The sequence below is a fragment of the Bos javanicus genome, chromosome 1, assembly GCF_032452875.1.
Source record: "Bos javanicus breed banteng chromosome 1, ARS-OSU_banteng_1.0, whole genome shotgun sequence".
In the NCBI taxonomy this organism is placed as follows: domain Eukaryota; kingdom Metazoa; phylum Chordata; class Mammalia; order Artiodactyla; family Bovidae; genus Bos; species Bos javanicus.
Genome location: NC_083868.1, coordinates 79,881,380 through 79,902,913, shown reverse-complemented (window position 1 = coordinate 79,902,913; position 21,534 = coordinate 79,881,380). Strand labels below are relative to the sequence as shown.

Genomic DNA, 21,534 nt, shown 5'->3' with positions numbered 1-21,534 from the left:
GAAGGGGACAACAGAGGATGAGATGATTAGATGGCATCACTGACATGATGGACATGAGTTTGAGTAAGCTCTGGGAGTTGGTGATGGACAGGGAAGCCTGGCATACTGCAGTCCATGGGGTCACAAAGAGTCGGACATGACTGAGCAACTGAACTGAGTTGATTGGTAACCAAACGTACATAATGTATTTAACACAGACAGACTCCCCTCTAAGTGGACACCTTAATTCCCTCCTCAAGGTCTTATAAATAAAAGGTACACCAGTACCTGAAAGGATGTTCTGTTTTCACAGAGACTAGTTAGATTAGATTTCTCTTGTTTGATCAGCTGTTTAGGAATTAACATCCACTAAGTCATGTTCATTAATACATTAAAAATGTGTATTATCTAACATAAATATTTTCTATAAAATAAGAAATTCCTCTTAGATATGTATATGCTCCCACTAGTAAGTTTGTACTCCAGAGACTTATATTGATTTTATGTGTTTATTGAGCTTCGGTAAATAAACTGCCTGCAATGCAAGAGACCCAAGTTCAGTCCCTAGGTAGGGAAGATCCCCTGGAGATGGGAATGGCTATTCACTCCAGTATTCTTGCCAAGATAATTCCATGGATAGAGGAGCCGGGCAAACTACAGTCCATGGGTTGCAAAGAGTAGGATGTGACTGAGCAACTATCACACTTTATGTGTTTATATTTAGTTTCTTATTTTAGCAGTTATTTTGAAATACAGTTGATAGTTAAAACACACTTCCTCAAAGGGACACCTTTTTAAGGTCTCTGTGAGTTAAATTAGCAATGTTTTTATCTGTCTTGAGCAATACCACTTAGTATGTTGTGTGCTCAGTTGCTCAGTCGTGTCCAAATACTTGTGACCCCATGAACTGTAGGCCACCAGGCTCCCCTGTCCATAGGATTTCCCAAGCAAGAATACTGGAGTGGGTTGTCATTTCCTCCTCCAGGGGATCTTCCCAACCCAGAGATCAAACCTGCATCTCCTGCACTGGCAGGCAGATTCCTTGCTATTATGCCACCTGGCAAGACCCGCTTAGTTTGTTATTATAGTGCTGATAATAATAGCTAGCGTATATGGAATATTTTTATTATTTGCATTTTTATTTGACTTTCACTTTCATAAAATCAAAAGAAGATCTGAGATCTCTCCTCTTATTCTGTGATTATGATATTGTACTTCAATACCTTTAAGAGTGTGACAGTCACTGAGGTGACCCAGCACATGTGTTTCTTGTAACCCATAGCTCTCATGTTGGAATCTTATAATTAAACTAATATTTCCCTTGAGGAAAAAATTAGGAGCTTACTTTTAAAACAGAAGCAGCCATTTAACCTTGTTCAGTTACAAAGAGGATTGTCAAAGAAGATTTTAAAGCAATGTTTTTCTCTGGATAAATGTTCATAAATTATAAATACATTTTAAAAGCTCAGAACTTTATTTTAGCTATCTAAACCAGCTTCTTTCCTCCAACTTCTAAGTGATTTTTCCCTTTCAATTTTAATATATTATTTGTTTTACACATCAGCATGGTGGTTAGTTGGATATTTCAGCCTGCCTACCCATTAATACTAATACTCATTTCTACATATAATTTTAAGTGTATGTAAAATGTAATACATGTTTGTGGCAGCTGCTCCCAATAATTATCATTGGATTAAAATTAGAATTCATAAAATTATTTGAAATCATTTATGTTTTAAATAACCCAAATTATCAGAGTTACCAACTAAAACATAATCTTTATTACCACAGGGAATTTTAAACACTATATCTGTGAGATTTGGAGCATGTATATTAAATAACTTGACTGAAATCACAAATTAAGTCATATATCATTGAACAGAAATATTTAAGTCAATAAGAAACCAAAATCTTATTTTTCATAATTTCACCATAATTTTATTTTGTATTTACAGTCTTCAATTTCTAACACGAGGGTCTTATTGAGGATTGGAGGGATTAGGGAGGTGAGAAGGGGTTTGGAGAAGAGGAATCAGAGGTCTTATATGGGCAACAATCATTAATAAAGTTAACAGGATGTGAAAGTCTTCCAGAAGAAATTCTTGCAGCCAGCTTTGCGTTCTCGAGGTGCCATGGCCGGGTTTGAGTTAGCAGATCTCTGCAGCTCCAGCCTCATTTCATCCTGCTCAGCAGCCTGGGACAAATCTTCAGGCTCCAGGGCATCATTCTCTGTCTGGTTGGGTTCAGACAGCAGCTCTGCCAAGAAGTACTTGGCCAGTTCCTGCATGGGGTGGAAGGAAGACAGAAGGAAAGAGGATGAAAATGAGGATGGTGAAGAAGAAAAACCAGAAGAGCTTGGCTTGAAATACAGGTTTAACCACAACCAAACCCCAATTTTCCCAGCTGTGGACTTTTTGTAACACTTAAAATCAGTTAAGGATGTAAAAAAACAAGGGCTGTTGCTACAGCCACAAAATTACACAAAGAAGCTTTAAAAACTCAAATGTTTCTGCAAGTTTTCTGCTTCTGTAGGTTTAAAACACACACAAAGAAGGAAATAGATTGTTAGTTTTGCAAAGGTGAAACATAAGCCAATAGATTAGCTCAATGTCCACATCATGAGCTACAAACTAGAATTGTTCTTACCGTTTTTACTAAGCCACCTTTTAGGGAATGAGACCTTTCACAACCGTAAACATGTTGTGTTCTGGCTGTACAGTGTCCTTTAGCCCCTAGTCCCGCTGCATGGGAGGGAGGTACTGCCTAGCCGCTTCAGAGGTCCGCGCTTTCAGCACCTGGGTCAGCACCTCCCGCGGTCAGTACCCGGGAGAGATGCCATTATCCCTTCGAGCTCAGTTAACCAAGGTCTTGGAATTGTCTTGAATGCCACAGAACTCACCTGAACTGTGACCTACTGCGCTGATCGGGAAAGAAAAAAAAAAAAAAAGGTAAAAAGGTATTCTGGACTTTGAAAGTTTTCCCGAGAGCTTTGGTGGCTAAGGGACCCAAAAAGGCACCGGCACTGTGGGAGCACCTCAAATTCACCCAAGGGAGCAGGGGCAAGGCGAGGGAAAGTTAGGGGATTCGGGTGAGGGGAAAGACGTCAAGGGAGTCTCCTTACCTGCTTGCCAGCGGCAGCAGCCAGGGATTTCTGCAGAAACTGACGGAGCCGGGGATCCGAGGGCGCGCCGGTGACACCGCCAAGAGCCAGGACGATGGAGAGCGCGGCCAGCGCGCACTGGAGGCGGCAGGACAGCATCTCGGCGGCGGCGGCGAAGCCGAGCTAGAGTGCGGTTGGTCAAACTCTAGGAGCTGATCGCAGGCAGCAGCGACGGCTCGAACCTTGCCTCTCCTAAAGCAGCTTGTGTGCTCTCCTCCGTCTCCCCCTTTTTAAACTCTCTCTCTGACGTCAGACGAGGAGGCGCCCCCAGATCTCACCAGCGGTTTTACGCACCATTACCCTCGTGAAATCAATCATAGAAGTGAGAGGAGGCTGCACAATCAAAAGTAGCTTATTAAAAAAAAATAAATCCTGTACATGCACAGGCCCACGCAATGCCACATATGTCACTCCATCTACACAATTTTTTATATTCACTCAGTGCTATGCACATACACATTCCATAGTCTCACTCATACATGTGCACATTCAATGACACACACTCAAACACTCAGCCTCTGCAGAAGCAAATGAGCCAGCACACCTAGCTGCATGCCCATAAATATACCAGACCACTCTATCCAGCATCATACTCAAACATTTTAGGAGAGGCAAATGCAAAAGTATGAGAGTGTAACAAGTGGAGACTGTCACGAGCATTCCTCGTGACAATGCATGTCAGAGCATTCCTCTAAGAACAGATTTGAAAATGGAATGTGGATTTCAGAAAGATTGAATCATCTTTCTCCATTATCTCTGTGAAAAGTCTTGTAGATAAGAAGTCATGAGGCTCTGAAAGAACTTCACTTCTTATAATGGAGAAGAAAGTACCTTAAGTTCACCCACCATCCCTCTTTCTCAGCAGCTGAAACACTTTTAGTCTACCTTCCTTTCCACCGTTACCCTCCCCTGCAAAAAATGCTAAAGGAAAAAAAGAAAAATTAATTTAATTTTTGTCCTTGAAACTTGGAACTAGAAAGAAATCTCAGAAACCATCTACTAAACCCCGGAGTTTGAGTCATTGAGCCTAGAAATGGGCAATGAATTACTCTGACTCACATAGTGCACAGCTGGGGCCAGGACCAGTCCTCCACACTTCAAGGCCAGGGTTCTTTTCACTCAACTTTGAGTTTCCTAATAGGTTCCTGACTAGTAGTAGCAGTTCTGGATCAGGGACTCCCAGTTTGGACATACAGAAGTCCAGGAACCCCCTGAACATGTGTGACCATTATTGTATGTTTCTGTGCAAAACAGCATTGACAGTACTCTCCCACTCCTCTCACAAATAAAAAGAAAGTTTGAGAAATGCTGGTCTAATTCTAGCTGTGGTCTGGTTAGATGTCTGCTATCCTGATCAGAGTTCTGGCAGCTTTTTTCCTTTTTTTTTTTTTTTCCTCCATGAAATAATTCCTTATCAGGGAAGGGCCAGATGAACCCTGCAGGCTCTTATGAGACTTACAGTTTATAAGCTCCAAGCTCATAAAAGCTGAAAAAAATTACTGATTCTCCAGAAACCAAGTGAAGCAGAGAACATGACTAATCCTGTCTCCAGCCAGGCATCACATATGTATTCTCTATACTAGACCAAGACAGCATTAAGAGGCAGAAGGGACTGGGAGGTGTACCGAATGGCTTGATTAGTTGTCAGCTTTTCCTTTTGTGTCTGCAAGCTAAGAGAAGGAGTGCCAAAGCTTCCAGGGCTTGGTGAGTCCAGACAAGTCCACGCACAAGTGAGGCATTAAAAAGTCACTCACAAAAGGAGATAAGCTTTTGAATGCAGTTTTTGGCCTTCTTACAACCCTGAATATTTATTGGAAGGACTGATACTGAAGCTGAAGCTCCAATACTTTGGCTACCTGATTCAAAGAGCTGACTCATTGGAAAAGACCCTGATGCTGGGAAAGATTGAAGGTAAAAGTAAAAGAGGGCCACAGAGGATGAAATCATTGGTTAGCATCACTGACTCAATGGACATGAGTTTGAGCAAACTCCAGGAGAGAGTGAAAGACAGGGAAGCCTGGCGTGCTGCAGTCCATGGAGTCTCAAAGAGTCAGACATTACTCTAATCTCTTCCTCTCTTAAGGTCCTCTTACCATTTTCCCTCTTTCCTTAGCACTTTCTCATAAAAAATGTTCATGATCTTTCGGATCAGTAAGTCTGGGTTACTTTTCTCATATCCTTGCTGAAGTGTTGAGTCTGTAGATAAGATGACTTCTGGGCTTTTTGTTTTGATTAGTTTTATAATCCTTAAATTATCAAGAGTCTAGAAGCCACTTAAGAAAGAAGAAGAACCAAGACAAAAGGAGATGCAAATTCTTCCTTAAGCCCCCCACTCATGATCAAATCTTGCATAAAGCTTAATTTAGCACAAAGACACTTGAAACTTCCCCAACCTGAGCTCTTTGCAGCCAAATTCCCAAAGGCCTCACTCTTGGGTTCCCAAGGCTGGGAGGGGGAGGCTGTTTGTGTTTGTACTGAGGACCCCACTTCCTTGATCACCAGAAATGATTCCTCTCATCCTTATTCAGCCTTCTGTTGTTCACAAAGTACTTTCTCACTCATTTTGTCAGGGCATGCTAGCCCCATCTCACAGAGGAGAAAACTGAGTCCCTGGGAGCACAAGTGCCTCGCAAACAGGCACAGAGGCAGGAAGTAGCAAAGTCGAGGGAGGCTGTTGATGGCTCTAACAGATTCCCTCCTCCCCTGACTCAGAAATGCCAGAGTCACTTGGCTGAGCAGTTTGCAGCCAGGATGCAACTACCTTGAGGGAAGCATCCAGGCCTCTTTCATGTGCTACTTTCCAGCCAGGATCTGATTTCTCACTTCCCTGTGAAATGTACATTAGGGGGGAGACTACCTGTCAATATGAGAAGCAAAACTCATTTTAATAAGAGACAATACAATCTGTGAGCACTCAGATGTTCATTATTAGGCAATGCAGAAAGGAAGAGAGTAACTGTACTTGGAGTCCAGAGACCTGGGTTCCGGTTCTGCTGCTGTCCAGCTGTGGGCTTCTTCTCTGGGCCTTAGTTTCCTCATTTGCAAAACAGAAGGGTTGCTAGGCAATTTTTGTGAGTCTTTTCAGCCCTGACCATCAACAAGCTTGAGTCTAGAAAAGTAAGAGGCAAACTAGAGCATACTGTAACATGCTGTTTCTTTCTCAAGTTGAGAACTTCATATTGGAAAAGTAGCCGTCTTTTATGTAATATGAGGGGGGAAGCCAGATGCAGTGGGCATTTCACTGCCTATAAGAAGGAAAATTAGCTCTTGCATCTTGCTTCTGCTACTGACCTGCCCCTTCCCACCTGCACCTCAGTTTCTCCATCTGGAAAATTGATTCACTCCAATTATTTCTACAAATAAGTGCCAAGAATCTGCTCTGCTTGAGAGGTTGTATAGTACTATAGTAGTGAACTATATAGACAAAGTCCTAATGAGAAAAACAAACAGGAAACTTATCAATTAATTAATATATGTTCAAATTGATTAGAATTAAAACAAGACAGACAGGGGTCAGATCACGTAGAGCCTTGAAGATCATGGTAAGAAAACCATTGGAGGATTTTGAGTAAGGGATTGACCTAATTTGAATTTTTTTTAAGTAATTCCTTCTGCTGAAGTAAATAATTAACTATAGAACAGCAGAGTCGAGGAGATGACTTAGGAGTCTAAGAACCATTTAAGAGAAAAGAGGAGCCAAGATGGAAGGGACACATTCTCCCTTAAATACCCAAGCCAGTTATCCTGGCATAAAGTCATTTCATACCTCCAACATGAACCTTCTGTAGCCAACTCCCAGCGCTTCTTTCCACAGAAGGGGAGATGGTTTGTGCTTGTTTGGGGGACCTTACTCCCCAGACTAGTTCAGACAAGAGGAGATGGTTTATGGGTGAGAATGACAGCTATGAAGGAGCTGAGCACTGGTTAGGTTTGAAGTTTATTTTGAAGTAGAGTTGACAAGACATGCTGATGGTTTGTTTGCATCTCCAGTTAAGGAAATGAGAACAATTGGTAACAAGTGATCCAGACATTCCCTAAAATGTTTTCAAGTTCCACAAATTCCTGAGAGTACAGGAAATGGATTTCGGACAGAATCTCCTCTTGGGCATTTTATAAGTGAAAAATCATTTATTTCTGTCAGAAGAGAGTGAGAATTACAGGTGGTGGGGAGAAGCAAGATGGACTAGTGGAAAAGTCCTGGCCTGGATGTCTGAGGTCTGAGACTTAAGTCTTCAGTTTTCTCTTGCTTAAAATGGGCCTGATAATCCTTGCTTTTGCTAAAACATGATTTGAGATCCAGGTCAGACAGTGTAAGTGACAGTGCTTAGTTATCCATAAAACACGATGAAAAAATAAAGTCCTGGTTTTTTTGTTGCTGCCCAGAGGGAAGCCGTCAGCCAGCGCCAAGGGATGATATTCAATAAGTCGACCTCTGAAAGCTGGAGTGTTCTCACTGATGCTCTGACCTGGCTAGACAGTCAGGCCTTCCTCTGGGGACACCCATCTGACAGTCCAGAAAGATCTCTCAAGAAATGCAACAGACTGGTGCTGAAATCCATCTATTAGAATTAGTCTATGAGTATCAGACTCTGAGAAAATAGTCTCTTCTCTCATGTACTTTTCCTTGAAGATATAGCACCTTAAAACTTCACAGTTATTAACACTTTAATGTGAATTTATATGTTGAATTATTTTCTTGCTTAGAGCTGCCTAAAGGACAGTGTTGACTTAAAGCTGGGAGATCAACTTGGAGTGGGTGATCCATCTTGTAGAGGGCACTTCCCAACACTTATTGGGAAGTGTTGTTGGGGATGCAGGCAGGCTATAGGGACCACAGAGACTCCTTTTGCCCAAGGGCAAGTGTGCTTGGGTGAGAATACCCTAAGGACCTTTCCTTCTAGACCAATCCCACCACCATGGGGCATGAAAATGAGAACTTGTGATTCTCTAAGGACTTCTGTGAAGCTGGATTTCAGCTGGAAGAGTCCCAGCTCATGCCCTTGAAATTGCTGGTGGTAGAAGTGCCAGATTTTTCTGCCAAGTTGGCTTTCACGAACTTCCACAAGGAGCATCCCTGGTAGCTCATAAGGTAAAGAAAGTGTAATGCAGGAAAACTGGGTTCAATCCCTGGGTCAGGAAGATTCCCTGGAGGAGGAAATGACTACCCACTCCAGTATCTTGCCTGGAGAGGAATCTGGCAGGTTACAGTCCAGGGGGCTGCAAAGACTCTGACATGACTGAGCGACTAACACTTTCACCATCTTGCCTAAAGTGATTGCAGTAGACAAGAAGAGTGAAGGGGTCACTAATTGAAGCCCAAGGGTAAACTTTTTCACACAGGGGTGAAAATAATTTCCCCCAGGGGTGGGTGAGTGGTGACAGCTCAGGTCTGTTCTCCTGCAGTACTCTCCTATCTGGTCTCTATCCCATCACTTTCCAGCTCGGAAGCCCTCAGTGATTCCCCAGTGCCAATTAGTTCAAATGCAAACACATCAGTCTTACGGACATGTTTCCTCAGATCCTAACTGTTCCAGTCAGTCTCCCTCCTTGTCACTCCTCAACTCCCACCCTTCCCATTGCCCCCAGCTACCTGCTCTTCCCTGTACACCCACTGCTGTCGCCTCCACCCACTACTGTGCGCATGCTCCTCCACCACTTGGAATACCTTGGATCCATCTCTGACTGTTAACATCGTGTGGCTTAAGACAAGAATGTCTCACTTAGAATCAACATGGCCCCTTCCTGCACCAAAGGGTGTATCTTTTGTGCCTCTCCTCTAGTACAGACCATGCTAGATCACTGTATTTCTGTTCCCTGAGATACTGTATGTCTCATCCATGAGCCTAGAGATTCACCAGGGGCAGAAATCTGGTTTTGGTCATATTTGCATTTTCCTCAGAGACCATAAAAATGTGAAGCACAGAGTAGTTGCTGAAAATGTTGATTAAGTGGGAGACAGATTTCTTCTTCTTATATGTGAGGTCTCTGTGAATTTTGTAGCTAGAACGAACCTCAGATGAACCTCAGGTAACTAAAGACTATCTCACTTGACCCCCAACCCTAGGTAGCTAATACTTTCAGGAACACATAACCATTGATTTCTTAGTCGTCTTTGAGCTTCAGCAAAGAAAAAACCCCAATTGCTGTTCAATGTAACTTTTCCTATCTACTTAGAACTAACTGAAGTTGTCGTATGAGTGTGCTAATATACTCATTGGAAAAACGTAAGACTTCACTGGAAAGCTTAGAGAGGACTCATCCACTAATCACAGAGGAAATAAGTGCCCAGCACACAATAGAAGAGAGTAGCACAGCTGACTCACCTCTGCTTATTGTTAACCTTTGATTGTGTGTTAATATCAACCAAGCAAGGGCATGGAGGCCTCAGGTTACATAGTCAATGCATAGCTGGGCTGATACGGAGCCGTTTCTGCCACCCCAACATTTCCTCTCAGTTTGAGAGAGAGAAAGAAAGAAGGGCACATTGCCCCTAATTATGCTCCCAGATTCCTTTCTCTTTGTGAGTCCCTAGGGTCCCCAGTCGGAGAAGGCAATGGCACCCCACTCCAGTACTCTTGCCTGGAGAATCCCAGGGACAGGGGAGCCTGGTGGGCTGCCATCTATGGGGTCGCACAGAGTCGGACACGACTGAGCGACTCAGCAGCAGTAGCAGCAGCAGTGTCCCCAGAGGCATCCATCTTGCTCATCTATGACTTCTGCGCAAGGCTCCCCAATGAAATGAAACCGGGCTGTGCTCTGCCCCCAGCCGTGCCACCCAGAGGATGTCTCCCAGTTCTCTTCACCTATCTCCCTCCTAAAAACAAGGTGCTAAATTTCAGATCATCCATGAGCATTCCCAGTGTAGTCATCAGGGGAGGATATGTCTTGACAAGCTGGGTCTGAGAAATGAGAGACCAGAAACCAGTTGCCCTGTCCCTGGAACAGTATACAATAGATGGTGAAGTTCTTCTTCAGTGTGATGCTGAGATAACCCCAATCCCCACCTTGAAACGGCATGACATGGGTATATGAACACACAAATGCCCCCATGGAATGAGAGCATTCCTACAGACTGGTCCAATTTCCCCCACTCAAGCTATGAGTATTCATCTAGACTAGTGGCTAGTATTCATCTTAACCCTGGCTTCATACCAGGATTGCCTGGAAAACATTTTAAAAGCACAGATAGATGCCTGGGATTCAACTGCAAAATTCTGACTCCTAGGCCTACATCTTTTAAGAGCTGAGTTGTGGTCTGCAACCAGAATGATGGGGAAAATGATGGAGTCACCAACCACTGCCCCCCACTGCTCCCCTCTCATCTCATTTTGTCCTATTCTTTCTTTCTCCTCTTCCCCACCTTTGACCTGGGGACACACAAGCACAATGGGCTTGGCTTGACCACATCAGGAACAACGCACCTATTTCATTGACTTTCCTGACACAGCCCCAAGAATTGAGGGCAACGGCAGGACTGGAGCCAGAAGTGGACCCGTTCACAGACCAGGACTTCAGAAGCATCTGATGCCTCCGCAGTGTTCACACATTGGAAAACTGAAGTCCAGAGAAAGGAAAGGTCTCTCGCAAAACCACATAACTACTATTAGAGTCAGATCCTCTGATTCTTAGTTCTGTGGTTTTTTCTGTGAAGTTTTTTGAATCCCTTCCACCCAAGCAGTCAAAATTGTGCTGCACCGGCAGTTCCTGTCTTGTTATCTATGTAGCTTCCCGACAGCCTGAAGCAAAGCCTTATTTCCTGTCAGGAGTATTATCCTAGAGAGGAAGCTTTGTGGATTAATGCGTTGGGCCTTCATGCTTTGTGTCTCCATCCTTTTCTGATTGTGCATTTCCTAATCTCATGATATAATCCAACCTGCTCCTCAAGGCCATGGAAGAGTGTGGCTTCAGCTCCGGCACAGGAAGCTGTTGTTAAACTGAGCTCGCCTGCCCTCTGCTGGCTCAACCGGTAGAAGACAACTTTATCTAAAATTTTATATTCATTCCTTCATTTACTTCCTTCACTAACTTTTTAAAGCACCCACGATTCAGAGAACACTCTGCTTGGTGCTAGGATCTTAAAGAAGCACTCAGAGAAGAATCTCTTTGTTTAAACATTTGATTATTGAACACTCTGTGATAGACACTGTGCTACTGATTCAGATGACTAAAACTCATTGTTTGGCTTTGAAAAGAGGTTGCAATCTTGTAAATTATTCAGATTATTGTCTAAGACCTAGAATCAAACAATTAGCATTAGAGGGAACTTCAGACCCTTTACAACCCATTTTAATCCTGTAGGCTTCCCAAATTCAGTCCAGTTCAGTTCAGTTGCTCAGTCATGTCCGACTCTTTGTGACCCCATGGACTGCAGCAGCCAGGCCTCCCTGTCCATCACCAACTCCTGGAGGTTACTCAAACTCATGTCCATCGAGTCGGTAATGCCATCCAGCCATCTCATCCTCTGTCATCCCCTTCTCCTGCCCCCAATCCCTCCCAGCATCAGGGTCTTTTCCAATGAGTCTTCACATGAGGTGGCCAAAGTACTGGAGTTTCAGCTTCAGCATCATTCCTTCCAATGAACACCCAGGACTGACCTCCTTTAAGATGGACTGGGTGGATCTCCTTGCAGTCCAAGGGACTCTCAAGAGTCTTCTCCAATACCACAATTCAAAAGCATCAGTTCTTCGGCACTCAGCTTTCTTCACATCCATACATGACCACTGGAAAAACCATAGCCTTGACTAGACGGACCTTTGTTGGCAAAGTAATGTCTCTGCTTTTGAATATGCTGTCTAGGTTGGTCATAACTTTCCTTCCAAGGATTAAGCATCAGGGGCAACCGAGAGTGCCAGGCTGTGATGGCGCAGGAATGGCTGAGAGGAGCTATCTCATATCTGAGGTCAGGGGCTGCGGCTGAGAGGAGCTACCCCACATCTGAGGGGTGGCAGCTGTGCGGGCTCAGGAGGGCCGAGAGAAGCTACTCCACGTTCAAGGTCAGGAGGGGCGACTCATTCAAGGTAAGGAGCAGCCATGAAGAGATACCCCACGTCCAAGGTAAGAGAAACCCAAGTAAGACGGTAGGTGTTGCCAGAGGGCATCAGAGGGCAGACACACTGAAACCATAATCACAGAAAACGCCAATCTGATCACAGGGACCACAGCCTTGTCTAACTCAATGAAACTAAGCCATGCCATGTGAGGCCACCCACGACAGGCGGGTCATGGTGGAGAGGTCTGACAGAATGTGGTCCACTGGAGAAGGGAATGGCAAGCCACTTCCCAAATTAGGTACACCTAATTAGGCTCCCCATACACAGGCACAGGGACTCCGGAAGTATTGGGAGAGGGCATGGGGCAGGAATTTTATTTCATTGAACAGCATTCTGCAACAAAGTTTCATAGAAACAGAAAGTTTAAGGCAGAAGCAAAGTTTGATGTGAAGAAAGCTGAGCGCCGAAGAATTGATGCTTTTGAATGTGGTGTTGGAGAAGACTCTTGAGAGTCCCTTAGACTGCAAGGAGATCCAACCAGTCTGTCCTAAAGGAGATCAGCCCTGGGTGTTCTTTGAAAGGAATGATGCTAAAGCTGAAACTCCAGTACTTTGGCCACCTCATGCAAAGAGTTGACTCATTGGAAAAGACTCTAATGCTGGGAGGGGTTAGGGGCAGGAGGAGAAGGGGACGACAGAGGATGAGATGGCTGGATGGCATCACTGACTCGATGGACATGAGTCTGAGAGAACTCCGGGAGATGGTGATGGACAGGGAGGCCTGGCGTGCTGCAATTCATGGGGTCGCAAAGAGTTGGACACGACTGAGCAACTGAACTGAACTGAACTGAACTGAAAGTTTGAAAACTGCAGTTTCTAATACAAACTGTCCTCTTAACATATAACTTGAATGTCCTCCAACCTCATGAACCTACACTCATAATTGATGTCAGTTTACAGATGGTCTCAGGCCTTATCACTTTTTGAATCTTCATAGCAGTGAAATCTCACTCCCTTTGCAAGGTGCCTTCAAGGAGGTCTCACCGGCATTGAAAATTCCCTCCTGTTCACGCTGTTGCTGCTGTGTTTGGACAGAGTTCCCTTGTTCCCAGATCACTGGCAACGTTGTGCCCAGAACCAAGGACACATGATTCTTGTATCCACTGCTCTCCCCATGACGCTGTTAAGTGCCAACTGGCATCTCTTACACCATCTCTTTCCAACTTTTGGCTGCATCTTACACAAGAAATGCATTATACATTACAGTGCAGTAGTGCGTGTATATACCTGAACATAGGCTTCTCAAAACAGTACTTTTCACTCTGGTATTTTCTGTTCTTTCCTAATTCTTTTTTTTCTTTAATGCCAGTTATCACCCATTAAATTAACTATGTGACCCAGTACTGAGACATAAACCAGTTTGAAAGGCTCTGCCTTGGGCCATGGCCCACTTGCCTGCCCTCTGCATGGACTTGGAATTCCCAGGCTGCATCTCTCCCTCTACTGTGAGACCCTAGTGGGGCACAAGCCACAGGCCCTGCCACTGGGGTGTTGGTGTTCACTTCTCTCCTCTGCTTTCTATAGTTTTAGAAGGTCTCATTGCTGTTTTAAAGCCAGGGGCCTATACTTGTTAAGCAACTTATATCCCTGCTTTTAAAGAAGCAGCAGTGTTTACTAACTGATGGGTTGAATGGTGGCTCCCCAAAAGTATGTCCACGTCTTAACCCCATACCCTGTGACTGTGACTTTATTTGGGGGAGGAGAAGAGGTCTTTGCTGTTATAAATAAATTTGCTGATGTCAAGATGAGATCATCCTGGATTATCTGTGTGGGCCCCAAATCCAAAGAGTATACTTATTATTAAAACATAATAATTTAAAGATCATTTAATATTCATCTAAATCTATATCAGTTATTTATAACTATCTTGTTCTAAGAGGCTTCGCTGATGGCTAAGTGTAAAGAATCTACCTTCCAATGCAGACACAGGTTTAATCCCTGGGTCGGGAAGACCTCTTAGAGAAGAAAATGTCAACCCAATCCAGTATCCCACAGACAGAGGAGCCTGGCAGGCTACAGTCCATGAGGTCACAAAAGAGTCGGACACAACTTCCGTACTAAACAACAATCTTGTTCTGATGAATATTCAAAGTAGTTTACAAGAGTAGACTTTTAAAATGCAACTTAGAAAGTAGAAACTTGAGGTTCAAGATGGTGAACTCAGCCCATGCCCCTATTTTGCAAACCTTCCAAACATTCCAAATTCCTCATTGACATAAATAAATGTGAAATAGGGAGAGAATGGGGTTTGGCTTCAAGCTGATACATGGGGAGATACACGAAAACAGTCCAAAGAATCAGAGTAAATGCCTCTCTCTCTCCTATGGACAAAGTTACTACAGGAAACAATAAAATAAACAGAGCAAAATCTCTTTAACTTACAGTCTCTACAAGATTTGTAAGGCTATTGCATCAATTTTTTATATTATATTATCAGATCAGATCAGATCAGATCAGTCACTCAGTCGTATCTGACTCTTTGCGACCCCATGAATCACAGCACGCCAGGCCTTCCTGTCCATCACCAACTCCCGGAGTTCACTCAGACTCACGTCCATCGAGTCAGTGATGCCATCCAGCCATCTCATCCTCTGTCGTCCCCTTCTCCTCCTGCCCCCAATCCCTCCCAGCATCAGAGTCTTTTCCAATGAGTCAACTCTTCGCATCAGATGGCCAAAGTACTGGAGTTTCAGCTTCAGCATCATTCCTTCCAAAGAAATCCCAGGGCTGATCTCCTTCAGAATGAACTGGTTGGATCTCCTTGCAGTCCAAGGGACTCTCAAGAGTCTTCTCCAACACCACAGTTCAAAAGCATCAATTCTTTGGCGCTCAGCCTTCTTCACAGTCCAACTCTCACATCCATACATGACCACAGGAAAAACCATAGCCTTGACTAGACAAACCTTTGTTGGCAAAGTAATGTCTCTGCTTTTCAATATGCTATCTAGGTTGGTCATAACTTTCCTTCCAAGGAGTAAGTGTCTTTTAATTTCTTGGCTGCAGTCACCATCTGTAGTGATTTTGGAGCCCCCAAAATTAAGTCTGACACTGTTTCCACTGTTTCCCCATCTATTTGCCATGAAGTGGTGGGACCGGATGCCATGATCTTCGTTTTCTGAATGTTGAGCTTTAAGCCAACTTTTTCACTCTCCACTTTCACTTTCATCAAGAGGCTTTTGAGTTCCTCTTCACTTTCTGCCATAAGGGTGGTGTCATCTGCATATCTGAGGTTATTGATATTTCTCCCGGCAATCTTGATTCCAGCTTGTGTTTCTTCCAGTCCAGCATTTCTCATGATGTACTCTGCATATAACTCTGCATATAATTTAAATAAACAGGGTGACAATATACAGCCTTGACGAACTCCTTTTCCTATTTAGAACCAGTCTGTTGTTCCATGTCCAGTTCTAACTGTTGCTTCCTGACCTGCATACAAATTTCTCAAGAGGCAGAGCAGGTGCTCTGGTATTCCCATCTCTTGAAGAATTTTCCACAGTTTATTGTGATCCACACAGTCAAAGGCTTTGATATAACGTAAAAGGAAGGAAAATTAGGTTGATAATGGTTTTTTTTTTTCCTATCTCAGTAAATTCCAGAAGACACTGAAAAAATACACACCAAGTTTTGAGAGAAAAAAAGATAAAAGATTGTGATAATAAAAATTAAAACTTGACCTATATATTTAGAGGGGATAAGAGCAGTACAAGGTCAATCACATACTCTTTCTCTCCCTGAAAATATTACTCACAAACATAAGAAAGGAAGAGAATAAATCAGAATAAAGAATTCAAAAGTACAGTGGGCTAGAATAAAGATGGTGAGGAGAAGTAAATCTATAATATTTAAGAGTTCAGTTCAGTGGCTCCATCGTGTCCGACTCTTTGCCACCCCATGGACTACAGCTCGCCAGGCCTTCCTGTCCATCACCAACTCCCGGAGTTTACTCAAACTCATGTTCATTGAGTCAGTGATGCCATCCAACCACCTCATCCTCTGTCGTCCCCTTCTCCTCCTGCCCTCAATCTTTCCCAGCATCAAGGTCTTGTCAAGTGAGTCAGCTCTTTGCATCAGGTGGCCAAAGTATTGGAGTTTCAGCTTCAATATCATCCTTCCAATGAACACCCAGGACTGATTTCCTTTAGGATTGACTGGTTGGAGCTCCCTGCAGTCCAAGGGACTCTCAAGAGTCTTCTCCAACACCACAGTTCAAAAGCATCAATTCTTTGACACTCAACTTTCTTTATAGTCCAACTCTCACATCCATACATGACTACTGGAAAAACCATAGCCTTGACTAGATGGACCTTTGTTGACAAAGTAATGTCTCTGCTTTTGAATATGCTATCTAGGTTGGTCATAACTTTTCTTCCAAGGAGTAAGCATCTTTTTATTTCATGGCTGCAGTCACCATCTGCAGTGACTTTGGAGCCCAAAAAACTAAAGTCTGCCACTATTTCCACTGTTTCCCCATCTATTTGCCATGAAGAGATGGGACCAGATGCCATGGCCTTTGTTTTTTGAATGTTGAGTTTTAAGCCAACCTTTGCACTCTCCTCTTTCACTTTCATCAAGAGGCTCTTTAGTTCTTCATCACTTTCTGCCATAAGGGCAATGTCATCTGCATATCTGAGGTTATTGATATTTTTCCCAGCAATCTTGTTTCCAGTTTGTGCTTCATCTAGCCCAGCGTTTCTCATGATGTACTCTGCATATATTCCAGAGTAGATTCTTCAGTTAATATTATGAAACATAATGCATTTGTCTGACTTAATTCTTGAAAGAAAATGTATGAGCTATAAACTATTTTATTAATTTAGTTATAGAATACTAGACTATTCTAATAAAACTGGAAATCCAAGTTAACAGGAAAGAAGGTATGTGAAATTCTTCCCCACCAACCAAAAGAAATAAGAGTTTATGAATCTTTCTTGAAATAGATATAAGAATGTGGATGAAAATATAGTAATATTTCCTAAAAATATAAATATACTCAGAAGAATAGACATTTGTTGTATAACTTTCTAGGGGAAAATGATTTTTTAAAGTTGAACAGTACTGTAAAATAAGTTTTTAAAGAATTAAGAAGTGGGAGGGAGGCTCAAAAGGAGGGGATATATATGACTTATAGCTGATTCATGTTGTACAGCAGAAACTAACACAACATTGTAAAGCAATTGCTGTTGTTCTTGTTTAGTCACTAAGTCATGTCTGACTCTTTTGCAATCCCATGGACTGTATCCCACCAAGTTCCTCTGTCCATGGGACTTCCTAGGCAACAATACTGGAGTGGGTTGCCATTTCCTCCTCCAGAGGATTTTCCTGACCCAAGAACTGAACCTTCATCTACTGCATTGGCAGGTGGATTCCGTATTGCTGAGCCACAAAGGAAGCCCCTGCAAAACAACTATCTCCCAAATAAGAAAATCTTTTAAATGCCAAAAAAAGAATTAAGAGGTGATAAAACAAATAATTTTATATGTGATGCTTTTCTCCCTAAACTACAAATGCTTTTTGTAGTTTTGCTTTTCTAACTAAACAAGTATATTCTATTTCATTTTTATTCTAAGACTTAGAAACACCCATTTTCAATTTCCAAATTCTTAAATTTTATGTGGTCCACTGGAGAAGGGAATGGCAAACCACTTGAGTATTCTTGCCTTGAGAACCCCAAGAACATTATGAAAAGGCAAAAAGAGGACACTGAAAGATGAATTCCCTGGGTCGGTAGGTGCCCAATATGCTACTGGAGATCAGCAGAGAAATAACTCCAGAAAGAATGAGGAGACAAAGCCAAAGCAAAAACAATACCCAGTTGTGGATGTGACTGCTGATGGAAGTAAAGTCCAATGCTGTAAGAGCAATATTGCATAGGAACCTGGAATGCTAGGTCCATAAATCAAGGCAAATTGGAAGTGGTCAAACAGGAGATGGCAAGAGTGAACAATGACATTTTAGGAATCAGCGAACTAAAATGGACTGGAATGGGTGAATTTAACTCAGATGACCATTATGTCTACTACTGTGGGCAAGAATCCCTTAGAAGAAATGGAGTAGCCATCATAGTCAACAAAAGAGTCCAGAATGCAGTACTTGGATGCAATCTCAAAAATGACAGAATTAGCTCTGTTCATTTCCAAGGCAAACCATTCAATATCACAGTAATCCAAGTCTATGCCCCAACCAGTAATGCTGAAGCTGAAGTTGAACGGTTCTGTGAAGACCTACAAGACCTTTTAGAACTAACACCCAAAAAAGATGTCCTTTTCATTATAGGGGACTAGAATGCAAAAGTAGGAAGTCAACAAATACCTGGAGTAACAGGCAAATTTGGCCTTGGAGTATAGAATGAAGCAGGGCAAAGGCTAATAGAGTTTTGCCAAGAGAACGCACTGGTCATAGCAAACACCCTCTTCCAACAACACAAGAGAAGACTCTACACATGGACATCACCAGATGGCCAACACCAAAATCAGATTGATTATATTCTTTGCAGCCAAAGATGGAGAAGCTCTATACAGTCAGCAAAAACAAGACCAGGAGCTGACTGTGGCTCAAATCATGAACTCCTTATTGCAAAATTCAGACTTAAATTGAAGAAAGTAGGGAAAGCCACTAGGTCACTAAGGTAAGACCTAAATCAAATCCCTTATGATTATACAGTGGAAGTAACAAATAGATTCAAGGGATTAGATCTGATAGAGTGCCTGAAGAACTATGGACAGAGGTTCGTGACATTGTACAGGAGGCAGAAATCAAGACCATCCCCAAGAAAAAGATGTGCAAAATGGTTGCAGAGGAATCCTTACAAACAGCTGTGAAAAGAAGAGAGACAAAAGGCAAAGGAGAAAAGGAAAGATATACCCATTTGAATGCAGAGTTCCAAAGAATAGCAAGGAGAGATAAGAAAGTCTTCCTCAGTGATCACTGCAAAGAAATAGAGGAAAACAATAGAATAAGAAAGACTAGAGATCTCTTCAAGAAAATTAGAGATACCGAGGGAAGATTTCATGCAAAGATGGGCTCAATAAAGGACAGAAATGGTATGGACCTAACAGAAGCAGAAGATATTAACATGAGGTAGCAAAAATACACAGAAAAACTATACAAAAAAGATCTTCAAGACCCAGATTATCACGATGGTCACTACCTAGAGCCAGACACCCTGGAATATGAAGTCAAGTGGGCCTTAGAAAGCATCACTACAAACAAAGCTAGTGGAGGTGATGGAATTCCAGTTGAGCTATTTCAAATCCTAAAAGATGATGCTATGAAAGTGTTGTGCTCAATATGCCAGCAAATTTGGAAAACTCAGCAGTGGCCACAGGACTGGAAAAGGGCAGTTTTCATTCCAATCCCAAAGAAAGGCAATGCCAAAGAATGCTCAAATTACTGCATAGTTGCACTCATCTCACATGCTAGTAAAGTAATGCTCAAAATTCTCCAAGCCAGGCTTCAGCAATATGTGAACCGTGAACTTCCAAATGTTCAAGATGGATTTAGAAAATGCAGAGGAACCAGAGATCAAGTTTCCAATATTTGTTGGATCATCGTAAAAGCAGAGAGTTCCAGAAATATATCTACTTCTGTTTTATTGTCTGTGCCAAAGTTTTTGACTGTGTGGATCACAACAAACTGTGGAAAATTCTTCAAGAGATGGGAATATCAGACCACCTGACCTGCCTCCTGAAAAATCTGTATAAAGGTCAAGAGGCAACAGTTAAAACTCGACATGGAACAACAGACTGGTTTCAAATCAGGAAAGGAGTACGTCAAGGCTGTATGTGGTCACCCTGCTTGTTTAACTTATATGCAGAGTAAATCATGAGAAATATTGGACTCAATGAAGCACAAGCTGGAATCAAGATTGCTGGGAGAAATATCAATAACCTCAGATATGTAGATGACACCACCCTTATGGCAGAAAGTGAAGAAGAACTAAAGAGCCTCTTGATGAAAATGAAAGAGGAGAGTGAAAAAATTGGGTTGAAATTCAACATTCAGAAAACTAAGATCATGACATCTGCTTCCATCACCTCATGGCAAATAGATGGGGAAACAGTGGAAATAGTGGCAGACTTTAGTTTTTTGGGCTCCAAAATCACTGCAGATGGTGACTGCAGCCATGAAATTGAAAGACGCTTAGTCCTTGGAAGAAAAGCTATGACCAACCTAGACAGCATATTCAAAAGCAGAGATATTACTTTGCTAACAAAGTCCATCTAGTCAAGGCTATGGTTTTTCCAGTAGTCATGTATGAATGTAAGAGTTGGACTATAAAGAAAGTTGAGTGTCAAAGAATTGATGCTTTTGAACTGTGGTGTTGGAGTGCTAGGAGATCCAACCAGTTCATTCTAAAGGAGATCAGTCCTGAATGTTCATTGGAAGGATTGATGCTGAAGCTGAAACTCCAATACTTTGGCCACCTGATGCGAAGAGCTAACTCATCTGAAAAGACCCTGATGCTGGCAAAGATTGAAGGCAGGAGGAGAATGGGATGACAGAGGATGAGGCAGTTCAATGGCATCACTGACTCAATACACATGAGTTTGAGCAAGCTCTGGGAGTTGGTGATGGACAGGGAGGCCTGGTGTGCTGTGGTCCATGGAGTCGCAAAAAGTGGGACGCCACGGAGAGAGTGGACTGACAGAACTGAGCTGTTTAATTTTCTCAGTTAAGTTTCTCACAGGAAAAAATCTTTTTCTGCACAGTTTTGTCTTATTTTTTGTTAATTGAGATATCTGTGTACCCCATGGATAAAGAAGAGATATATCATGTCTTTGCTGATGTTCCTCAGCCAAAAGACCATCAGAAACACATGTGTCACTGAACAAAGTTGAATTGCAAAGAGTGAGAATGCCCTTGGCAACCATGAAGCATCTCAGCAAGACGGTTTACAAAGGACACACTCTAGCACTGGGGCTGGAGTCAGGTTGGGGGAGGATCACGTAAAAGACTTTGCTCTGGTTTAGATGTTGGTAGAAAGTGGAGAAAATTTTATGATTAGAAATCTCAATGGTTCCTATCTAGACAGTGAGAAGACAGACAGGAGCAAGGCTGAAGTTGTGACTGGTAAGATAGCAGCCAATATCATATTGGCCAGAATAGGAGGTTGTTAGTCATTTTTGTGTTTTAGACCATGTTTGTGCTCTTATTCATATTCAAATGAGACGACAGAGCGGTCTTCTTTTTTTGTTGTTTTAATTTATTTGACCATGCTGAGTCTTAGTTGTAGCATCTTTATTGTAGAATCTTTGCTGCCATGTTCAGGCTCTTAGTTGTGGCATGCAAGATCTAGTTTTCTGACCAGGGATTGAACCCAGGCTCCCTGCATTGGAAGCATGAAGTC

General features: G+C 42.6%; 1 protein-coding gene across 1 annotated transcript; it reads right to left on the bottom strand.

Annotated features, from left to right (window-relative positions):
- Nucleotides 1-1,891: 1,891 nt before the first annotated feature.
- SST (somatostatin) lies at nt 1,892-3,360 on the bottom strand. The gene is made up of 2 exons (XM_061413273.1): nt 3,101-3,360; nt 1,892-2,260 (listed from the first exon to the last, which is right to left on the bottom strand). The coding sequence occupies exons 1-2, from the start codon at nt 3,236-3,238 to the stop codon at nt 2,048-2,050; spliced, it is 351 nt and encodes a 116-aa protein (XP_061269257.1). The 5' UTR covers nt 3,239-3,360; the 3' UTR covers nt 1,892-2,047.
- Between the last annotated feature and the right edge of the window lie 18,174 nt (nt 3,361-21,534).

Bases quoted from the DNA above. Each gene is read 5' to 3' on its own strand.
- SST (XM_061413273.1), bottom strand. From the start codon at position 3,238: ATGCTGTCCTGCCGCCTCCAGTGCGCGCTGGCCGCGCTCTCCATCGTC. The intron at 2,261-3,100 runs GTAAGGAGACTC...CACCCCATGCAG, and splicing joins CTGCTGCCGCTGGCAAGCAG to GAACTGGCCAAGTACTTCTT.